At 42.8% G+C, this 20,033-nt stretch overlaps 1 protein-coding gene across 1 annotated transcript in view; it reads left to right on the top strand.

Annotated features, from left to right (window-relative positions):
• LOC126458433 (sialin-like) overlaps positions 1-20,033 on the top strand; it is a 477,095-nt gene that overhangs the window by 322,091 nt on the left and 134,971 nt on the right. The window contains exons 5-6 of the mRNA XM_050095488.1: positions 4,962-5,046; positions 18,079-18,299. Coding sequence (XP_049951445.1) covers positions 4,962-5,046; positions 18,079-18,299 — 306 coding nt within the window. The remainder of the gene's footprint in view (positions 1-4,961; positions 5,047-18,078; positions 18,300-20,033) is intronic.

Here is a 20,033-nt window from a genome sequence, read left to right as displayed (position 1 = left end):
GTTTCTGTACATCTTTAACGCAACCTTCGGCTTCAGATTTGTCTTGAATGCGACGAATCGTTAAAGGTGTCTGTGGCTCTTTTTGATACTCATTTCGCCATTGCCGTTGAACCTCAATAATGTTTCGTACTTAAAATACCACTTCAAAACTGACTTCCTTTCATCGAATGTAAGCCTTGCGCCAGCCGTGTTTACTCGAGTAACTAGGTGCAACTAAGAACAAAACACTATCTGGCGACTGTCATCTGACAAAACAAAACAACGCAATAAAACGCTTGTGTGGCGATTTCCGGAACTACAAACTATTACACTACCAAAAATGAGACAACTCCGTCCATTAGTTTGCCAGTTATGGACTTTTAAACAGTGGGTACATTTTTTGGACCCCTCTGTATTTTAGGGATAGTGATGTTCGCGCATATGCCTCACATAACCAAACTCTCTGACGTTTCATTCTAGCCTAGTCACGTGTTTTTGCCGTTAAACTAGCCCGTTGAACGCACGATCGTCCGTGATGTGTTGTGGGTAAATTGGCGCGAGGACTGACAGCGTATCAGAGAGAAGCAGCAGTTAATTGCGTTTGTGCTCGCGTTTGGTAAAATGCCATACACGTACCCTAATGAAGAATATGAAGATACGGTGCACGTTTACGGCGTCTGCGATGGTAGTGCTCCTGCTGCTGTCGAAGAATGTCGTCGGTGCTTTCCGACACGTCGAATTCCTGGTCGTACAGTGTTTACCAGTGGTGCAGAACATTGTGTGGAACATGTATTCTTCCAAGTTCCCATATTTCTTCTGGACGTGTAGTTACAAAACATGTGTCGGAACAGCCGCACAGTATTTAAATAGTGCAGTATAGCCTCACTACCAGCGCGCGGCGACTTTCTGCACGTATCAGTACCCCACGAGCACGTGTATTACAAGCAGAATGCTTGTATCCATGTCACATACATCGTGTCCAAAATCTTCTCATTGGCTAAAATGCCACACGACTTGAATTCTGTTACTGGTTAAAAGACAATAGTCGTAAATAACAACGTATATTAAATGTATTACGTGTCGCAAACCATTGGGAGTAGGGCATATGTTCACCGAAGTTTTTTGCTTCAGATGCTCTTTCCGGTCATATCCCTGAATACCCACCATTCCCTTGCAACACCCTGTGTGACTGATATATTAAACCATTTAAACCACTCATGAAGTAATTATAACGTAACAATGAAAAGAAAAAATCATAGGACCATACAAAGTATCCATACATAAGATCACAGTGTACCTAGATCGTTAGATCGTATTTCATTGGCTGAACACCTCATTTAATAATAGTTCAAATCACTCTTTTGAGTTGAAAGAAACACCGCAGCCAATATCTAAAACATTTTCGGTTTTCTTGTCGCTTCAATTCGAGAATGTTTTACATATCAGTGCCGTCGCGAAAGACTTCTTTTCGCTGCAGCCCGTGTTAGAAGAGGAACTTTTGCACTTACAAATCCTCTGAAAAAAGATTTTTGTTGTATTTTGTATCTGGTGCTCGAGTACAGTTGATGGTTCATGTCTCCGTTTTCATTGCATAAATCATAAAATGGAGAGTCCTTCACGCCGTTTGGAACAGAAGGGATGGAAATTTGCCATGATTTAAGTGCACGCGCCTAATCGTAGTTATGAATCATCTTCTTCTATTCCAATCGACAAATGAAGGCGATAATGCTATTTAGGTTGCAATGAGGCATAATGCACTCTATTAGAAATCTTGGTCGAATACCATTATCTGTGCCAGATGCTTCCCGCTTTTTCACTGATTAAACTGAAAGCTTCTTGGTAAGCAAGTCTATCATTTAAGACTTCGCCTAAGTTCATTGTTCGCTTTGCTTCTACTATTTCATTATGAAAGATTCCACTGTACCTTGGAATACAGAATAAATTTGTTGGCGTTCTCGTTGCTTGTTTTTAGCGGTTTCTTTAATGTGCTTATAATTATAGGTGACACGCTTTTATTCCTTTGTGGTTTCTTAAGGCTCTTTAGAATTCCTAGGGAATCGGCTAATGTCATCGTACTGCTTCGTGAGTGAAATCTTCCATACTTTACTGCTTCTCTAATTGCGGTGACTTCTGCATAGAAGGTTGTCTCCGTACGTACGGAATATAGGGGCTTAATAATTTCCTGCAGGGTTGTATATTGCACATCCTGTTTTGTCGGTGTTGATGGTCTTCGACCCGTTCGTAAAAATCTTCGTAGAATTGAGGAAGATGGTATTGAGCAAACCGTTGATTACAAGCTTGGAGTTCGGAGAATCTTTATAGTGTACGATATTATCGAAGATTATTTCATTTTATTCTCGGTAGCTGAATGCGGCTAGGAATTCTGGTAAGAGATTGTATTTAAGTAGTTATTTTCATACGAATCCACCATTCAATATATTTGATAAATATTGGATTTCGTCTAATTCCTGTGAAAGTTACATTTTTCAGTGTCTGGACAATACTTCATTAATCGTTGATAAAGAGTGTCTTATCTGTGAGATGTGCTTCTCAAGTTTTTCCTCTGGTGGCTCCCCTTCCTCACCAAGAAGAGTAACGTGGTTCCAGTGCATATCCGAATGCAGCTACAATGAAGTCTGTCCTGTTCCTATTGCGAATTTCTTGACCCATCGTGATAAAAGATGCATCTATAATCCAAGACTGATCTCAAGAAAGCTGAGCAGAGTTTTCGGGCGAACTCTCCACCATGTTCTGGCCGCACATCTTAGTGCATTCATCTGTACGCAAGATGTATGACTGAAAAGTTTCCTGTCACAATATTTTCCTGGTTTATTGAATTACACGATGCACTTAGTACCCAGTGGGTCCAACGTCAGGTGCAAATCGTCTTAATACATAACTTACTTCTGCTCTTGAGAGAGATGAAATGTGTCTTCCTGTTACGAGACGGTTAGAGGTTAGATGGTTAGATGTTAGTGAAAAACTTACCGAACCATCAACGAAGAATATTTTTAACCTTTTAACGCCAGCAGACGTTGGTTCGTCATTTCTGTCATCGGACATCGTCACTTAAGGCGCACATTTGTTAATATATTTTAAAAACACTTCATAGATTTGCGATATGAGTGACGTGAGTGCGGTGACAGTAACGATAAACCAATACCTGATGGCGTTAAAAGGTTGAAAATGTTCTTCGTTGATTGTTCGGTAAATTATCATTCTTTGTTTTTTCGACTGTCTCTCATCATATTTTCCGCAGTTTGTTTACAAAATACAAAACCTAACATCTAAGATTCTGATAACAGGAATGTACATTTCACCTCACTCAAGAGCAGAAGTAAATTATGTATTAAGACGATGGAACCACAGGAACCGAAATCTTACGAGTAATTCAATAAAACACGAAAAAGTGTGACTGAAGGCGTTTTTATTCATACTTCCTGTGTATTGTCTACAGTCAGGTTCATAGGTGCAAAAGATGGATGAAATTAAATTACATTTATCTTTGTTTCTATCTTACGTGAAATATCATTTACATCAGGTGTGCCCATGACAACACTCTACAGGGAATAGTTTAGTTGTCGCATCATTGTTATACACCGTAAGAAAAGCGATCATACAACGATCTTAACCTACACCAACCAGAGACGAGTGCCACGCCATGTCAATGACAATCGGTTTCATACCCGATAGTAATTTGCTGCTGCCAGTGTTGCAGGTCCATCTGAAACAGTTTCCGAGAGAATATTGCGAAGGGAACGCCTTGAAATAGGTATTATGAGTCGGGTATCACGCAACAGGCCGTTGCTCATCGCTGCACTTCTTCAATGGGCCAAACAACACAGAATCTGGACAGTAGATGCCTGGAGGCATGTATTGTGGTTGCGTCTTTCCAAATTTCGAGTCGTCGAGTTTGACGACGGGCCAATGAAGCTTTTAACCCGTACAGTGTGGAAGATGTGGATGAGTCAGAGATAGCTCTGTGCTATTTTGGGTGTGTTTTTCGTACTATAATTTGGACTTTCTCTTTCAGGTTACCGCGAACGTGAACTGGATGTTTATTTCACCATTGTTGGTGACCAGTTCTTGCCCTTTCTTTTACATATTCTTGATTATCTTGTTGACACAGTGGTCATCATACAGAGCCGCGTTCACAGGACAGTACCCTTTCATTCCTGTTTGACGAACACTCAGGCATCCTACCGCATCTCAGCTGGTATGCTAAATCAGTACCACGGGTGGAACTATTTGGAACAGTGGGCGAGAAGTAGCGGTCATCATCCCCACAGTTTTGGTAGCGCTACGAGTGCATGGCCTGAGCTGGATATCCCCCACCTGAACAAAACTTGTGAACTGAGGCCACTTTCAATGCTAGGAGCGGTTTTACTCGCGGTGACTGACATATTTTTCCCTCTGCTCATGTGAAAAAAAACGGTGCCATTGTCACATTTACTACCCGTTAGAGGACCTTTCTGCTAGTTTTTACAATGTGTGCAACAGGTATATATAGGTCAAAAACTGACAACTACGCAATGAAGCGCCATTTTTGATCACTTGACTTGCATCTCATGATCATGTTTGGTGTGGTATCAGCCCTCTTACACAAACCACTGGAGCACTGACAGCAACTCTGATAGGGAATGGCCTTCTTTCCTTGTTGCGTTCATAGACACCATCAATGACAGCATCACACACACCTTATGTGCAATATTACTCTTTACAGTACTCACATTTTATAGAAAATTCTTGTGTCCTACCAAGTTATGGTATCCATTTAGTACACGAATTACTTGCTTAGACTGTGTTTATATGTTTAATTAAACTGTGTCACATGTTCTACTCTTAAGCTAATTTAATAACATTTAATATTTTGAATTATCACTACTTTTGTAGTTTTTTTCTCTATCAATGCAATCCATACTGCGCTTATTTTGGGTGGCCTCACCCTGTGAACAGCTGTGACAACAATTCGCTTTGCACAGGGCACAACGTGGCCAGCAATGAACGTGATGGGTAGCCGCTGGATTCCGCCCACCGAGCGAAGCAAGTTCATCGCCACCTACCTCGGTAAGCACAAGCACTATTCTGCCATGAGTCTTGCTGAAAAAACTGCAACACGCGTATCGCGTATTTCCTAATGAGCGCACTTTATTGTTCCTTCAAAATGTTATTTTATTGTACTGGTGGATTTTTAGCCACGAGGTCTATTCAGAAGGTGAGGTCCAATCGCGCGCGAAATGAAACCACACTGAAAATCCAATGAAGCTTTGCACAGATGTGTTGGACAGTGTCTCTAGTATGCCCTTCGATCGCGTCACATCGCTCTTGTCGGTTTAGAACGAACAGTGAGCACGCAAGGATGCTTAAAAAATAGTGTCTACCTCCAGCTATGACTGCCTGTGGGAGGTTGCACCTGATTTCATGCAGCCCACATAATGCAACTGTCATGCATTTCCTTCTTCATGACAATTCTCAGCAGCACACTGCAGGGCCACGAAAACTCTCCTGCTGCGTTTTCGATGGGAAGGCTTTGATAGCCCACCATAAAGGCCGGACGTGGCCCCCTTTGATTTTCACGTTTGCACCTAGGAACCGCTGGTTATGAAGACAACACTTTGGCACAGACGATGAGCTACAGACCAGCGTAGAGAATTGGCAGAAAGCAGAGGCGACTCCTTTCTATGACGAGGGTATTGGATAATTGGTACAACGCTACGATAGGCGTCTAAGTTGGAGCGATGACTATGCTGAGACGTATCTGGAAGGTGGAGCAAATTGTTGCAAATAAAACATTCTTCATTTTCGCGGTGTTTTACATTTCGCAACCGGTCGGACCTTACTTTCTGAATAGCCCTCGTACCACAACCTCAGAAATTCTGTTGTTTTCATAGCCCACCTTTCACAGCGACAGAATATTGATATTGTATCAGATTCTTCTGCAGATGCTTCTACACAGGTTGAGGCTGTTTTATATTGTTGATTACTTATGCACACTATTGTAATACATTATTTGCTCTGTCTATCCCTGTTCCAAGAAAATTGTTGTTTTGTTTGAAGACACAATATGACGATACGTTCTAATGGTCACTCGCGTCAGAACTTTGTATTTCCGTGTTCTGCTGCCACTGATAGAAGTTTCGTAATTATCGAATATCACTAGAGACGGAGCACAAGCTCCGAACCTTTTTGAAGAGTGCGGAAGGCAACTGTCCATGTCATTGTAAAGAAACCATCCCTGTATTCGCCTGATTTTCTGAGAACCACTTAATAATTATTTGAAAGACATCCTTAACAATATCTTCTGCTGCTTTTTCTGGAACGGCATTTATTAGAACACTCGTGTCATCTGCGAAAAGTACTAGTTCCATTTGCTGAACGTTAAGTGGGGGGTCATTCACATGAATAAAGAACAGCAGAGAACCTGAAATTGAACCCTGTGGGACTCCCTTTGTGGTAACTCCCCATTCACTAGAATTTACCACCCTCTCAACATTACTTGTGCTATTCAGCATAACTTCTTGCTTTCTGTTCATTAAGTGTGATTCAAACCGTCTGTGTGTATAGCCTTCAATTCCATAAAACCTGCGTTTTTCTAAGAGTGTGACATGATCCACACAGTCAAATGCCTTGGAGAGATCACAGAAAACTCCAACTGGCGATAATTTGTTATTTAGGGCTTGCACTACTTGATGGGTAAATGTGTAGATAGCATTGTCAGTCGAGTAACCCTTCCGGAATCCGAACTGTGACACGCTGAGTAAATTTTTTTCACTTAAATGTAAGACTACTCTTGAATACGTAACTTTTTCGAATATTTTACAAAATGAAGTCAGCAATGAGATTGGTCTACAATTATTTAAGTCACTCTTGTCGCCTTTCTTATGAAGATGTTTGACAATTGCGTATTTCAATCTGCCTGGAATAATTCCCTGTGCCATCGAAGCATTAGCTACATATATCGCTAAAGACTCCACTTATTAAATTAGAACAACACTTCAAAATTTTGTTACAGTCTCCATCAACACTACATGAGCTCTTGTTTTTCAGTATATTTATAATTCCCTTAATTTCAGTGGGGGATGTTGGTGCTATTTCCAAAGGCCTAAAGTCCTGAGGAATGACAGCAAAAGGAAACTGACGTTATAGATTTCGTGTTTAAAATATCCTTCTCTTAAGAATATGGTACAGACATATCATCGTTTAACTGTAGCACAGACAGCCGAGTGGGGGAAATAAAAAATGTTGTTGGTTGATTGGGTGAGGGACCAAACAACGAGGTCATCGGTCCCATTGGATTAGGGAAGATGGGGAAGAATGTCTGCCATGCCTTTCAAAGGAACCATCCCTGCCTTTACCTGAAGCGATTTAGGGTAATCGCGGAAAACCTAGATCTGGGTGGTCGCACTCTGATTTGAACCCCTTTCCCACGAATGCAAGTCCAGTGTGCTAACCACTAAGTCACCTAGTTCGGTGCCAGCATAATTTGCATTTCACAGAGTCCTTGTACCGCTGATGGTCGTTCCCCTCCTATTTCACTTGGAAATGGAGCAAGGCAAAAGCGATTGTCTGTACGCTTCCGTAAAAACCCTGATTTACTTCAATAAATGATGTACATCTCCAAGCGGTTGCACAATTTTTTTTTGTAATAACACTTTAGCATGTTTCAGTACCACTAAGGATATCTTCTTCAGAGGAATTAAAGTCATTCCTCTTACACTGCGTTAAAATTATAAGCAAACATTATGAACTAAAACGCTCAATTCAAACAGAAGAAATTATGGATAAAGACCTTCGGGGAAAAAATATTACTCAGGTACATCCGTGAGCTCTTTTCCATAGAGGACTTTAGCCATGATTTCTGCTGTCTGAGTTGAGCGTTTTAGACCATGTTGTATGCTTATAGTTTTAAGGTAATACAGGGCACATGACTTTACACCTTACGAAGAAGATACCCTTAGTGGTACTGAAACCTGGCCAAGCCTTATTAAAATAAACTTTATGCTACCAATGGGCTGTATACGTCATTTATTGAAAGTTTATTCACGGTTGCTACTGTCAGCCATGTTTAAAATTGTGCTCTGATTTCTCTTGCCTTATCATCACTACCATTATGCAACATGTGTGTTGGTGGCAGTAGAATGATTCTGCACTCTGTTGCAAATGGCGATTCTCTAAACATCCTCAATACTGCTATAGGAAAAAAACCACCGTCTTCCCTCCAGAGATTACCACTTTTGTACACGGAACCTATCCTAAACACTTGAGTACTGGTCGAACCTACCGGTGACACATCTAGCGGCACTCCCCTGAACTGCTTCGAAGCCTTTTTTTAACTCAAGAAAGGTTCGCACAAGTGTTCTATACACTGACTCCCTTATAGATCAGCTACACTTTCCTAAAAGTCTCCCAGTAACCTCGAGTTGAACATCCGCCTTCCATATGTAGACCTTATGTGCTCGTTCCATTTAGTTACGTGTAAATAGTTAATCGTAGTGATTGTCTGAGGCAGCACACCACTAACACTTTATTCGAACATTCCAGGATTGTTTTTTCTGCTTATTTGCTTATATTTTTATACATTAAAAGTATGCTATCAGTCATCATACAAATCAGAAATTCAGTCGAAGTAATACTGCATCCTCCTAAAGTTACTCAGCGACGATACTTCCCTGTACACTGCAGCGTCATCAGCAAACAGTCCCACAGTGCTTCTCACCCTGTCTGTCAGGTTGTTGGTGTATATAGAGAACATTTCCACGCGGCAGTCCTGACTATAACTTAGTAGTCGATGAACACTCGCCATTCAGTACAACTTACTAGGTTGTATTACTTCGGTAAGAACCATTCTCTAAGAACCAGTTCTTCCTCAATCTGCAGTTGTGGCACTACGTCGAAACCTTTGCGGAAATCTAGGAATATGAAATCTACCTGTTGCCCTCCATCCATGGTTTGCAGGATGTCGTGCGAGAAGACTGCAAGCTGAGTTCCACAGGGCGGTGCTTTCTAAATCCTTGTTGATTTTTGGATAGCAGTTTTTTTGCCTCAAAGATATTGATTTTATCGGACTTAAAATATGCTCAGTAATTCTACAGCCCATTGACATTAAGGACATTCGTCTATAATTGCTCGATTTCGTTCTTTTACCCTTATTACGTTAGGGAATTACCTGCACTTTTCTCATTCATTGGTGATCTTCCGCCGGGCAAAAAATTCGCGGGAGATGCAAGCTAAGTAAGGGGTCAATGCTGAAGAGTACTCTCTCTGTAAAACACAATTAGTTGTCCGTCCGGAGCTGCCGACTTATTTGTCTTTAATACTTCCAGTTGCTCCCCAACACTAAGGATGATTATTTTTATTTCTCCGAGCAAGGTGGTGCACTGGACTCGCGTTCGGGAGGACGACGGTTCAAACCAGCGTCCGGCCATTCTGATTTAGGTTTCCCGTGATTTCCCTAAATCGCTTCAGGTAAAGGCAGGGATGGTTCCTTTGAAAGGGCATGGCAGAAATTCTTCCCAATCTTCCCTAATACGATTGTTTGGTCCCTCATTCAATCACCCAACAACCAATAACATTTTTGTATTTCCTCTACTCAGGTGTCTGTGCTACAGTTAAACGATGATATGTCTGTACGATATTCTTAAGAGAATACTTACGTGAATGTTACCTGTACTCTGGCTCTTTTTCCAAGCTGTGCAGTCAGTAGTTCCAAAGAAAATGGTGCCGCCGTGAAATAGTGTTCCGTTTTTTACACTATTATAAATATCGTTGTTAGCAGCAAAATATAATAAATATCTCAATTATTTTTTTGGGAAATGCTTTGAGTAATGACCCTAGTTGTGTAAGAATTTTGAGCTATCTCTCATTTATAGATGAGTTGCACTATGAGGTTGAATATAATGCTAAAAAAGCAGCTCATTCAGGGGTGTGTCCCCTTAAGCTGATGACTGCATCCTACACATTCGATGCGCAAGTTGGACTTCCTCCTCAGCCTGGACGCTATTTCCCTAAACAGTTGCATAATGTGCCCAACACTGGAGCTTCCGAAAACTGACAAAACCAATCCCCGTGTGGCTGTTCGGACCACACTGAAGGAGTGGCCACCTGTCCACTCAAGGGTGAATGGCCATTCTCCGCTTTCACCCTTTACCTCGAGCGACGTGAACGTGATACAGTCCGCAACTCACACTGAGGTGATCGCAGTTCCCCCTTGTCGAAAATACTTCGATGTGTCCCGGAAGCACTGCCGGTGAGCAACACAAACACATTTCAGATTGCTCCATGTGACACTCCAATTCCTCTGCCACCGCTACACCACGAGACAGCAGCCTGCAGAAGGTGGAGAATGGCAACTTCTACCGTTTGCAAATTGTGGCCAGCCTCTCCTGCGTCTGCACTCAACAGGAAGACTCCCGATCCATCTTAATACTAAAATTCTAAAGAGTATATTGAGTAAAAACAAGCCATGTTGTCTTTCAGACACGAATTGTCATTAGTAAACTTCTTAAGGCCACATCATGAGACTGTGACAAACAGTAATCCATGCACACTGGTGGACAAGGAAATGCAAGTACAGCCGGTTACATTGCTGTACTCTACAGTGTGATTTTTTTCCACCGTGTACAAATTATAGGGATTGATCGACGAGAGGATACGGAATTTACATACGGAAATGCATTTATTCAGTCACACTTTGTTACAGAGAATGCGGTCTAATATGCGCTGTATCATGCCGTAGCAGTTACAGTATGCATGGTTTGCTCCTGGAGGTTGGTACTGTTCCTCGCACCTCATCCTCTAGCGCTCTCTCCTGCCGTATTAGTAGGTAGTGTTGTGTCCGAGTCACTTCTCTTGCTGATTCACCTTATAGTTAACGTGATACAGCATTGTACGCAGTGGTTCCGTATTCGAACCGAGAGCTTGCCGATATGGCGTCTGCTTACGGAAAGGCGAATGGCAACAGGCGGCGGGCAGCAAAGTTGTATCAGGAGATCTATCCCCGTAAAAAAAACCCACAGTATTCAATGTTTTAAACAGTGTTTCGCCGTTTGTCTGAGACAGGGTCGTTTCAGGTGGGAGCAAATCGCGAAGGATATATCCGAAATGTTCGGACACCAGACTAGGAGGAAAATGTGATTAACACAGTGCAAGGCGACCGCCGTGTAAGCATCAGGCAGTTGGTCCGTCAGTACAGGGTAAGCCAGACGCCCGTGTGGAACATTCTCGATGACAATTGTTACCCTTATTACTTACAGTGTGTGCAGGGCTTACTAGCGACAGACTTTTCACGTCGGCAGTAGTTTTGTCTCTGGTTTCTTCACCAGCCAACCACGATTCCGGGATTTGTATCACCTACCCTATTCACAGATGAAGCCATCTATCTTTACGCGGAGTGGTATCTTCGACTTTCACAACAATCATCTGTGGGATAGTGTGCAGAACCTCCACGGTATAGTGACAGCGAATCTTCAGTATCGGTGCAGCCGGAATGTGTGGGCCGGGATAATTAGCAACCGTATTTTGGGGCCAGTCTTCTTTCCACGTCACCTAACAGGCCTGAACTATTGGCCTTCCTTGCGGATGACTTTGCCTCCCCTGCTGGAAGAAGTGCCATTGATGATTCGAAGGGTTATGTGGCTACTGCATGATGGTGCTCCAGTCCACTTTATCGTTAACATCCGGACGCATCTCAATCGTGTCTTCCGTGATCGATGGATCGGACGAGGGGGTCCAGTTGCATGGCCTGCTCGTTCACCGGATCTCAACCTCTTGCGTTTTCTAGTTGTGAGGCCATCTCAAAAGCATGCGGAGCCCATTCCGGATGTGGAGACACCGGCGCAGCTTATTCATGCTGCCTTTGACAGTGTTCGGATGCAGCCTGGCCGATGTGAAAGTGTCGGACAGAACATGCTAAGGTGCGGTCATGCATGCGTTGAGGCACATGGAAACTATTTTCAACTCAGACTGTAACTGTGGCTGCATGGCACAGCACTTATTATACAGCAGTCTCTGTAACACTGTATGATTGAATAAATGGTCTCTAGCATGGAAACCATGAATTTCCGGATATAAGTTCATTAGACTTTTTTGTTCCGTATCGTCTCATCGATCAATCCCAAAAGTTTGTACACGGTGGAAAAAAATACCCGGTATATTCAAAACTAAACGGCTGTGGCGCTGCAGGCGGGCCTAGGCATCACTACAAAACAATGAACTAAATAAGAATGAAAACAATTAGTGAAAACGAGCTTTGTTGTCTTTTAGATACAGGTTTTCTAGACTAAAATTCTTACAAACACAGATACAAGCTACTAGGAAATACTGAACCTGGCATAAGTTCACTGCAGGCTGTCAGACAAGGAAATTTAATTAGCGATGCAATACTTGTACTTGGGTGAGCCGTATTTCTAATCTAATCGGCCACTCTCATTCAGATCTTGCGATATTTTTCAATAATTTCGCCTAACCACAACATTGTAATAATGGATTATTGCACCATTTATTAGGTGCAAGATCTAGTCCGTTGACGAAACGGAAAAGAGATACTTTCAGTTAATGGTTTTCTTTGGCTAGTTTATGTAAACTTTAGTGGATGTGATGTGGAAAATGGCACACTGGAAACTGGAGACATTTTTAGAAATTACCCTTGCTAGAACGGGAACGCCATAAATATAGCCTTGCGTAAAAATAGCTTGAATTATGTAAGCAGTGCTGATGTCTATGTCACAGCATCTACTGAATGGATTGTTCAGTACGTGAGCTTCTCTTTCTAATTTGTAATTGCAAGACTCTTACATTAAATCTCTATCTCTGGCAAACTACATTCTATCGTGCTTTTTATCGTAAACGTAAAGCACGATGCTACGAATCTCACTACTGCATCAACGTATCGGAATTCACCGGCTTCACAGAACGGTCTTGATGCCCGCAGAGTAGGTAACCACGCTGTAGCGGAGACACGTCACGTAGCATCAGTTCATCACGCAGGCGGTACTTTCACAGCAGTCTGGTTCTGCAGGGTAGCGTGAAAGCGTGTGTCTAGCAACACGCTTTGGGTTCACAGGACGTCAAAGCACTTACGAACAAATTTTCAGTCACGACAATCGCGTTTTAATGACAGCTCTCGAAGCTGCATCCCTACTGAGCGTGATGTCTCCGTATTGGAGTGTAGCGTGATTGCAGTTTTTCCTCTGTGTATTAGGGACCGTTGAAAACCATTCGACGAAATCTGAACGTGATCCTAAGCAGAAAAGTGTGTTCATGCTTTTTCATATCTCCTCTTTCGCTCCCGCCTGTGGCGAAATGTGAAGCTACTGTTTCCGATCATGCAGCATGGCCTCAGACTGTTTACGATGGTGCGCAATACAACAACAATGCCGTAGACTAAGATCACACAAGCGTAACGGTAGGAAAGTGTAAGAAGACCTCATGACAAACGATTCAAAGCAACCGGTGGTTGGCATGGACAGAACGTGCCCTCACTGCGATAGTAGATATTGTTACCGGATTTGTTTCCTCAGCCACACGCGTACTCATAGAGGATAGCATAAAGGATAATGATTCTCGCGGAAGGCAAAGAAAACTACTTGTTAGCCAGTCCATGCTTACGATGATTACGAATATTGAATGAAATATGTTTTTCTTACTCCTTGTCAATTCCTGGCAGCTACTCCATGTGTCACCGAAAAAAAAGTGCTTTAGAACTTCAGCCGGAATCTTAAGCCCTATACTTGAACCTTCGTAGAAACTTCAGTTTGGAATTTTGAGTCGTTTCTGTGTTACGTGAGATATTCTAAATAAATAAATATATTTATACGCATCCACAAGTTCTTAGAATATAATAGTCATATTTTTTCCGTATCTGGCGAACGCTATGTAACATGTTCAAGGAATGTAAGGCACTCCCCCTTCAGGCTTGAAATCGAATGCGAAGAGAAGCAAAAAATGAATTTACTCTTTCGTACATAGGTAGCGTGTCCAGTTTCCAGTAGTCGGTGAACTGGAGATGTTAGAGAAAGCAGTATGTGTGTAGTGTGATTCAGTACTACAGGCCTAATCATCTGTCATCAAGCGGTAGTCATTGTTGATTACAATTTATTGCATCTCTTGGAATACATTTTTATGAATTTTCCGTCTGGTCCAAGAAAGGACGGCGACCGTGGCTTACCCTGCCACAAGGGAAGTGAGGTAAATACACAGGAATGAAATCTACTTATCTATGGATAGATAAAATGGTTGAATTTGCAGTGGTATGAAGTGGTATCAGTGCAAACCATTCAGAGGTACTTAACCTTCAGTACTACGAATATGTGAAGACAACCGGAAATTTGTGCCGAATGAGGAGTAGGACCCGGGTGAAATGATTCATTGAGTGCATTTAATTCAATTTATAAAATTCCCTTGTGACAGATTAAACCTCGGTCTTCCATCGACTCCGTATTCCCAGTGGTGCTCGTACATATCCCGTAGGAGAACCTCTGGCTGCAGTGTTTGGAAATCGTAGGACGTAAACCTCCATGACAGTGAAAGTTTGAACCAGACCTGGAGACATGGTCACATGGCCAGCACGTCGATCGCTCACGAAAAAATTGTAATTTCGGGCTTCGAATCCCGGTTTGGCACAAATTTTCAACTGTCACGACATATTCATGACGTAGCCGGTTTAGCATGTCTGGTACCCTTTGATATAATTTCACCTTTACTGATGCCGCCAATATGGATACATTATGTAATTTCAGTGTATTTAATTAATTGCAAGTTCGTATGTCTATTTGTTAGTGCAGCAATGTAATGCAGAATGCACAATGAGTGACGTACACAGATCTAGAAATATTTTTTTCTCTATTTATCGTTTCATTCCTTCCCACATGATAGGGGTGGGGAGGGGGTCCGGGGGGGGGGGGGGAAGGGCACAGGGCAGAATTTAACATATTGCTGCTATCCAGTCAAATTATTTTACAGTGTACCTACAGCTTTTTTATACTGTTAAAATATTAAAGCAACTGGACTAAAATCCAATAAAACTATTCATTATCATAATCAGTTGTGGCCTTACTGGCTAAGTTTAGGAATCGCGACTATGTGGAATTCACAACTTGGCTGGCAAATCACTCGAATAAAATACCGTTACTAATTCAAAATCATCTGCATCCTGCACAGACTGAGGTACCAATCACAACAACGAGGCACAGTTCCACGCCATGGAAAGGCAGCGGTGAACATCCTTTTCTGGCCATCCACTGCCTGCCCCCTCCCATCAAATACCCTAATAGCAATTACAGCAGCAGAACAGCGAACAGAACAATTCTTCGTTTATTTAAAATAAGACATTTTATATTTAAGTAACGTCTTTAAGCATAAACTCCTGATGATTAGTAAATCAGGCATGAAACGTGATGAAAATTGTTAAGTTAAACAGAAAATAAATAAATGTGACTTAGCAGGAAAATGCAGATAATTATTCATTATCATGATTTACTACGAAACACTAGTGGCAGTGGTTTGAGTGGTCCTAAGACTATGATATAACGCCGTCGGCTAGTTCGTCGATTTCGGCTGACAGTGGATGCTGTGTGGATAAGAGCGAAGGATGGAGGGATGGGTAAGGGACAATAGATTAATGAAGATAAGTGGGTCTCTGTGTCTGAGAGTGGGACGATGATTTGGGGTTGGCAAGTATCGAGATATAAATGGAGGCTGGAACAGTAAGAAGCGAGCCTGTGTCAGGTAAGTGGCAGAGATTTTGGAGGTTTGGCACAACGATAGGATGTGGGAAGTAGCGCTATAGCTATAAGGTGACGGATTTATGGGTCAGGAAGAGGGAGGCTGTTAAAGTTGCCTTGGAACAGCGTGTGGATGTGGAGATGGAGAGTTGGTAGGAAATGTTGATATATGAGGTGTGATTAAAAAGTAACGGGAACTTTTTAATTTTAGGGGCATTATACATCTAATTAAAATTTTTTTTGGTGGTACACATGTTCCTGATGTATGTTTGCATTTACAGCTGTTTTTAGTACTGAGAATGTTAAGATACAAAGGAATTACAGACCTTGGCTGCGAGCGACCATTGATTGAGATCAATGGGGAAAGTTGAAAAGTTGTGCCGGACTGGGATTTGAACCCGTGTCTCCTGCTTAATAGGCATTGACCACGGAACCATCCGGACACAGTGGTAATTGCAGCTGCACGGACTACCCTAGTATATAATTGACAGTCGGAAACGTTATACGTGTTTTTCGAGTGCACGGCGAATTTTTATTTTTGAAGAAGATGGACCAAAGAATTTGCCTTAAATTTTGCTTGAAAAATGGAATTAAGTGCAGCTCCACATTCAAAATGATGACTGTGGCTTTTGTGGAATCTACTACGAGTAAGACACTAGTTTACGAGTGGTATAAACGTTTCAAAGAGGGTCGAGAGGACGTTGAAGACGATGATCGCCCTGGACGTCCTAGTACATCAATTATTGACAACATGTGGAAGAGGTAAAGAAAATGACTCTGGGAAACCGGCGGACTACCAACAGAGAGGTTGGCGATGATGATGTCGACATTTCCTTTGGATCATTTCAAGCATTTTTTTCGAGTTTTTTGCACATGAAACGTGAAGCAGAAAGTCTGTTCCGCAAGTGTTGAATTTCGACCAAACATGACTTCTCGTACACATAGCTTAGGTATTGCCGAATGAAGTCGACAACGACTCAGAACTTCTAATACAGGTAGTAAGAGGTGATGGATCATGTGTATACGGGTTTGACGGGGATCCAAGACCCAATCGTCGCAATGGAAACTGCCTGAAGAGCAAAGATGGAAAAATATTCGAAAAGATCGATCACATAAGAAGGTTGTTCTCACTGTTTTCTTTGATTACTGTGGGATAGTGCATTATGAGTTCGTGCCTTATGCTCGTATGGTCAATAAGGAATACTAACAGGAAGCTGTGCGTCGTTTGAGTGAGGCAGTCAGAATGAAACGACCAGAACTGTGGCAAAACAACTCGTGAAAAACTATAATGCTCTTGCTCACACCTCTATGCTTTTTCGTGATTTTTTTTTGGTAGAAACAAAACCGTTATGTTGCCTCAGCCGCCGTGTGTGCCGAGCGTTGTCCCCTGAACTTCTTTTTCTGAGGCTGAAGGGAAACATGAAAGGGCGTCGTTCTGCCACGATTGATGAGCTAAAAACAGAATCACCGAAGGAGCTGAATACCATAACGAAGGTGCTTCGAACGTTGGAAAAATCTCTGGCACAGTTGTGTTGCATCTGAAGGGGGTTATTTTGAAGGGGACAAAGTTCTCGTCGGCGAGTAAACACCGATTCTTTAAGAAAAACAAAAAAAAAATCCCGTTACTTTTTGATCACATCTCTTAGCTTGTCAGCCTCTCAGGAATGGAGACGATTGTGATGTTCGAGTGTGCGGCAGTATAGTTTTCTTTTTTTAAAGTTTGAGGTGTTAGAGGAGATGGGAATCCGTAAACCGGCAGGATAAGCATTGCCGGCCGCAGTGGCTGGGCGGTTCGAGGCGCGTCAGTCTTGAACCGCGTGACCGCTACTGTCGCAGGTTCGAATCCTGCCTCGGGCATGGATGTCTGTGTTGTCCTTACGTTAGTTAGGTTTAAGTAGTTCTAAGTTCTAGGGGACTGACGACCTCAGATGTTAAGTCCTATAGTGCTCAGAGCCATTTGAACCATTTTTTCCCTCCTCTTACGGGTCAAGCCAGTGGTCCTGCCCCGGCTTTGTTTTGGTACATGTTAAGCCCCAAAGGGCTCACCGAGCGAGGTGGCGCAGTGGTTAGACTCTGGACTCGCATTCGGGAGGACGACGGTCCAATCCCGCGTCCTGCGATCCTGATTTAGATTTTCCGTGATTTCCCTAAAGCACTCCAGGCAAATGCCGGGATGGTTCCTCTGAAAGGGCACGGCCGAATTCCTTCCCCATTCTTCCCTAATCCGATGACACCGATGACCTCGCTGTCTGGTCTCCGACCCTAACCAACCCATCGGGCTCAGAGCAATTTTTTTAGGATAAGCATTGAATACCACAAACTGAGCTGAGAGAGAGAGAGAGAGAGCAGGTATGAGTGATGTGGTGTGGTGTGGCCGCAGGCAACTCGGTGGGCACGGCGGCGACGTACCCGCTGTGCGGAGTGCTGATCGCGCGCCTCGGCTGGTCGGCGGCCTTCTACGTGCCGGCCGGCTTCACGCTGGTGTGGTGCGCCCTCTGGTGGCTGCTGGTGTTCGACTCGCCCGCGCAGCACCCGCGCATCTCCAAGGCGGAGCGCCTCTACATCGAGGAGGCCGTCGCGCCCACCATCGCCGCCACTCGGGTGCGTAGCACGCCACCAGCAGAGCTCACGTTTCTGTCTTTATACTCACCGTCAATACCTATATAATATGTCGTTTAACATTTCTTACATCATGTTACATTTGTAACTAATGGCGAATTGTGTATCAGCAACAACTCAATATACCGGAAATCCCTCAAGTTTGTTAGCGGCAGAAAACAATCAATGCCATCTCTGCGCGATAGCAGTGGAGATACTATCGAAGACAGTGCTGCCAAAGCAGAGTTACTAAATTGTTGTGTACATAGTTCCGCGTAGTCAGTGCGTACACAACTTTCTCACTAGAGCGCGCCCCGCTAAGCACAATGGCGCAGGCGCAGTGCTCGTCCGTCTCCGCACTACGAGATGGCGCTGCTAACAGACGGACCAAATTCTGCTTCCGCCGATCCGCGTATTAATATGTAACGCAGCCAATGAGATTGCTGCTAACGTAGAACCTTTTCTTCTCGCGGATCACACTCGCACAGTGATACCTGAACGCGCGAGGTATTATAACGAGTGTACAGACCTCCGATCAGTCAGTCTGCATTAGTCTGCATTTGTCTGCACCAGTCTGTACCAGTCTGCATTAGTCTGTACCAGTCTATATTCAAGTTTCAGTCTGCACCTAATAAGATTACCATATTCCTGTACATAGCCATGAAGATAAATGAATAGACACTTTGTCAAGTATCAGAGATATGTGAGAATAAGATTAACGTACCAAGTCCAAAGGAACTTCAGATTGTCAATTGTAAACAGCATCCAGAATCAAGTTACATAATGTCTATGCTTTTTATTATTTTAATAAATGTGTGTGAAAATTAATCAAGTTCTGTTTAAAGTTGGTCACCGTCAATCTGCTACTCTAAGTGTGCAAGTGGCATTTCTATCGTCTGACCTAACGTCAGAAGATAAACACGCCACGATAAGACCACGAGACATATTTCTGACACTCGCCTATTTCGTTAGAGCGACAAGTCAAATAATCTGATGGTGTGTGTACCGAAGGTCTTACAGTGCGCACACCAAAAAAACACAGCCTTCCGAAATGACTTCACGAAAGAAGACGAAGTAAATATTCCAAACTTGGAATCGAGAACAGCTGCCAACATGAATAACGTAGAAGTAAATATCCTCGGAGTAGTGAAGCAACTTAAATCACTTAATATAATCATGTCTTGTGGTCCAGACTGTATACCAATTAGGTTCCTTTCGGAGTATGCTGATGCATTAGCTCCATACTTAACAATCATATACAACCGTTCGCTCGAGGAAAGATCCGTACCAAAGACTGGAAAGTTGCACAGGTCACACCAATATTCAGGAAAGGTAGTACGCCCATATCGTTAACGTCGATGTGCAGCGGATTTTGGAACATATATTGTAGTCGAACATTATGAATTACCTCGAAGAAAACGATCTATTGACACACAGTCAACATGGGTTTTGAAATCATCGTTCCTGTGAAACACAACTAGCTCTTTATTCACATGAAGTGTTCAGTCCTATTGACAATGGATTTAAGATAGATTCCGTATGTCTGGATTTCCGGAAGGCTTTTGTTACCGTACCACACAAGCGGCTCGTAGTGAAATTGCGTGCTTATGGGATATCATCTCAGTTATGTGACTGGATTTGTGATTTCCTGTCAGAGAGGTCACAGTTCGTAGTAATTGACGGAAAGTCATCGAGTAAAACAGAAGTGATTTCTGCCGTTCCCCAAGGTAGTGTTAT

The sequence above is a fragment of the Schistocerca serialis genome, chromosome 2, assembly GCF_023864345.2.
Source record: "Schistocerca serialis cubense isolate TAMUIC-IGC-003099 chromosome 2, iqSchSeri2.2, whole genome shotgun sequence".
NCBI classification, from domain to species: Eukaryota; Metazoa; Arthropoda; class Insecta; order Orthoptera; family Acrididae; genus Schistocerca; species Schistocerca serialis.
This window is presented reverse-complemented; position numbering and strand designations above follow the sequence as displayed.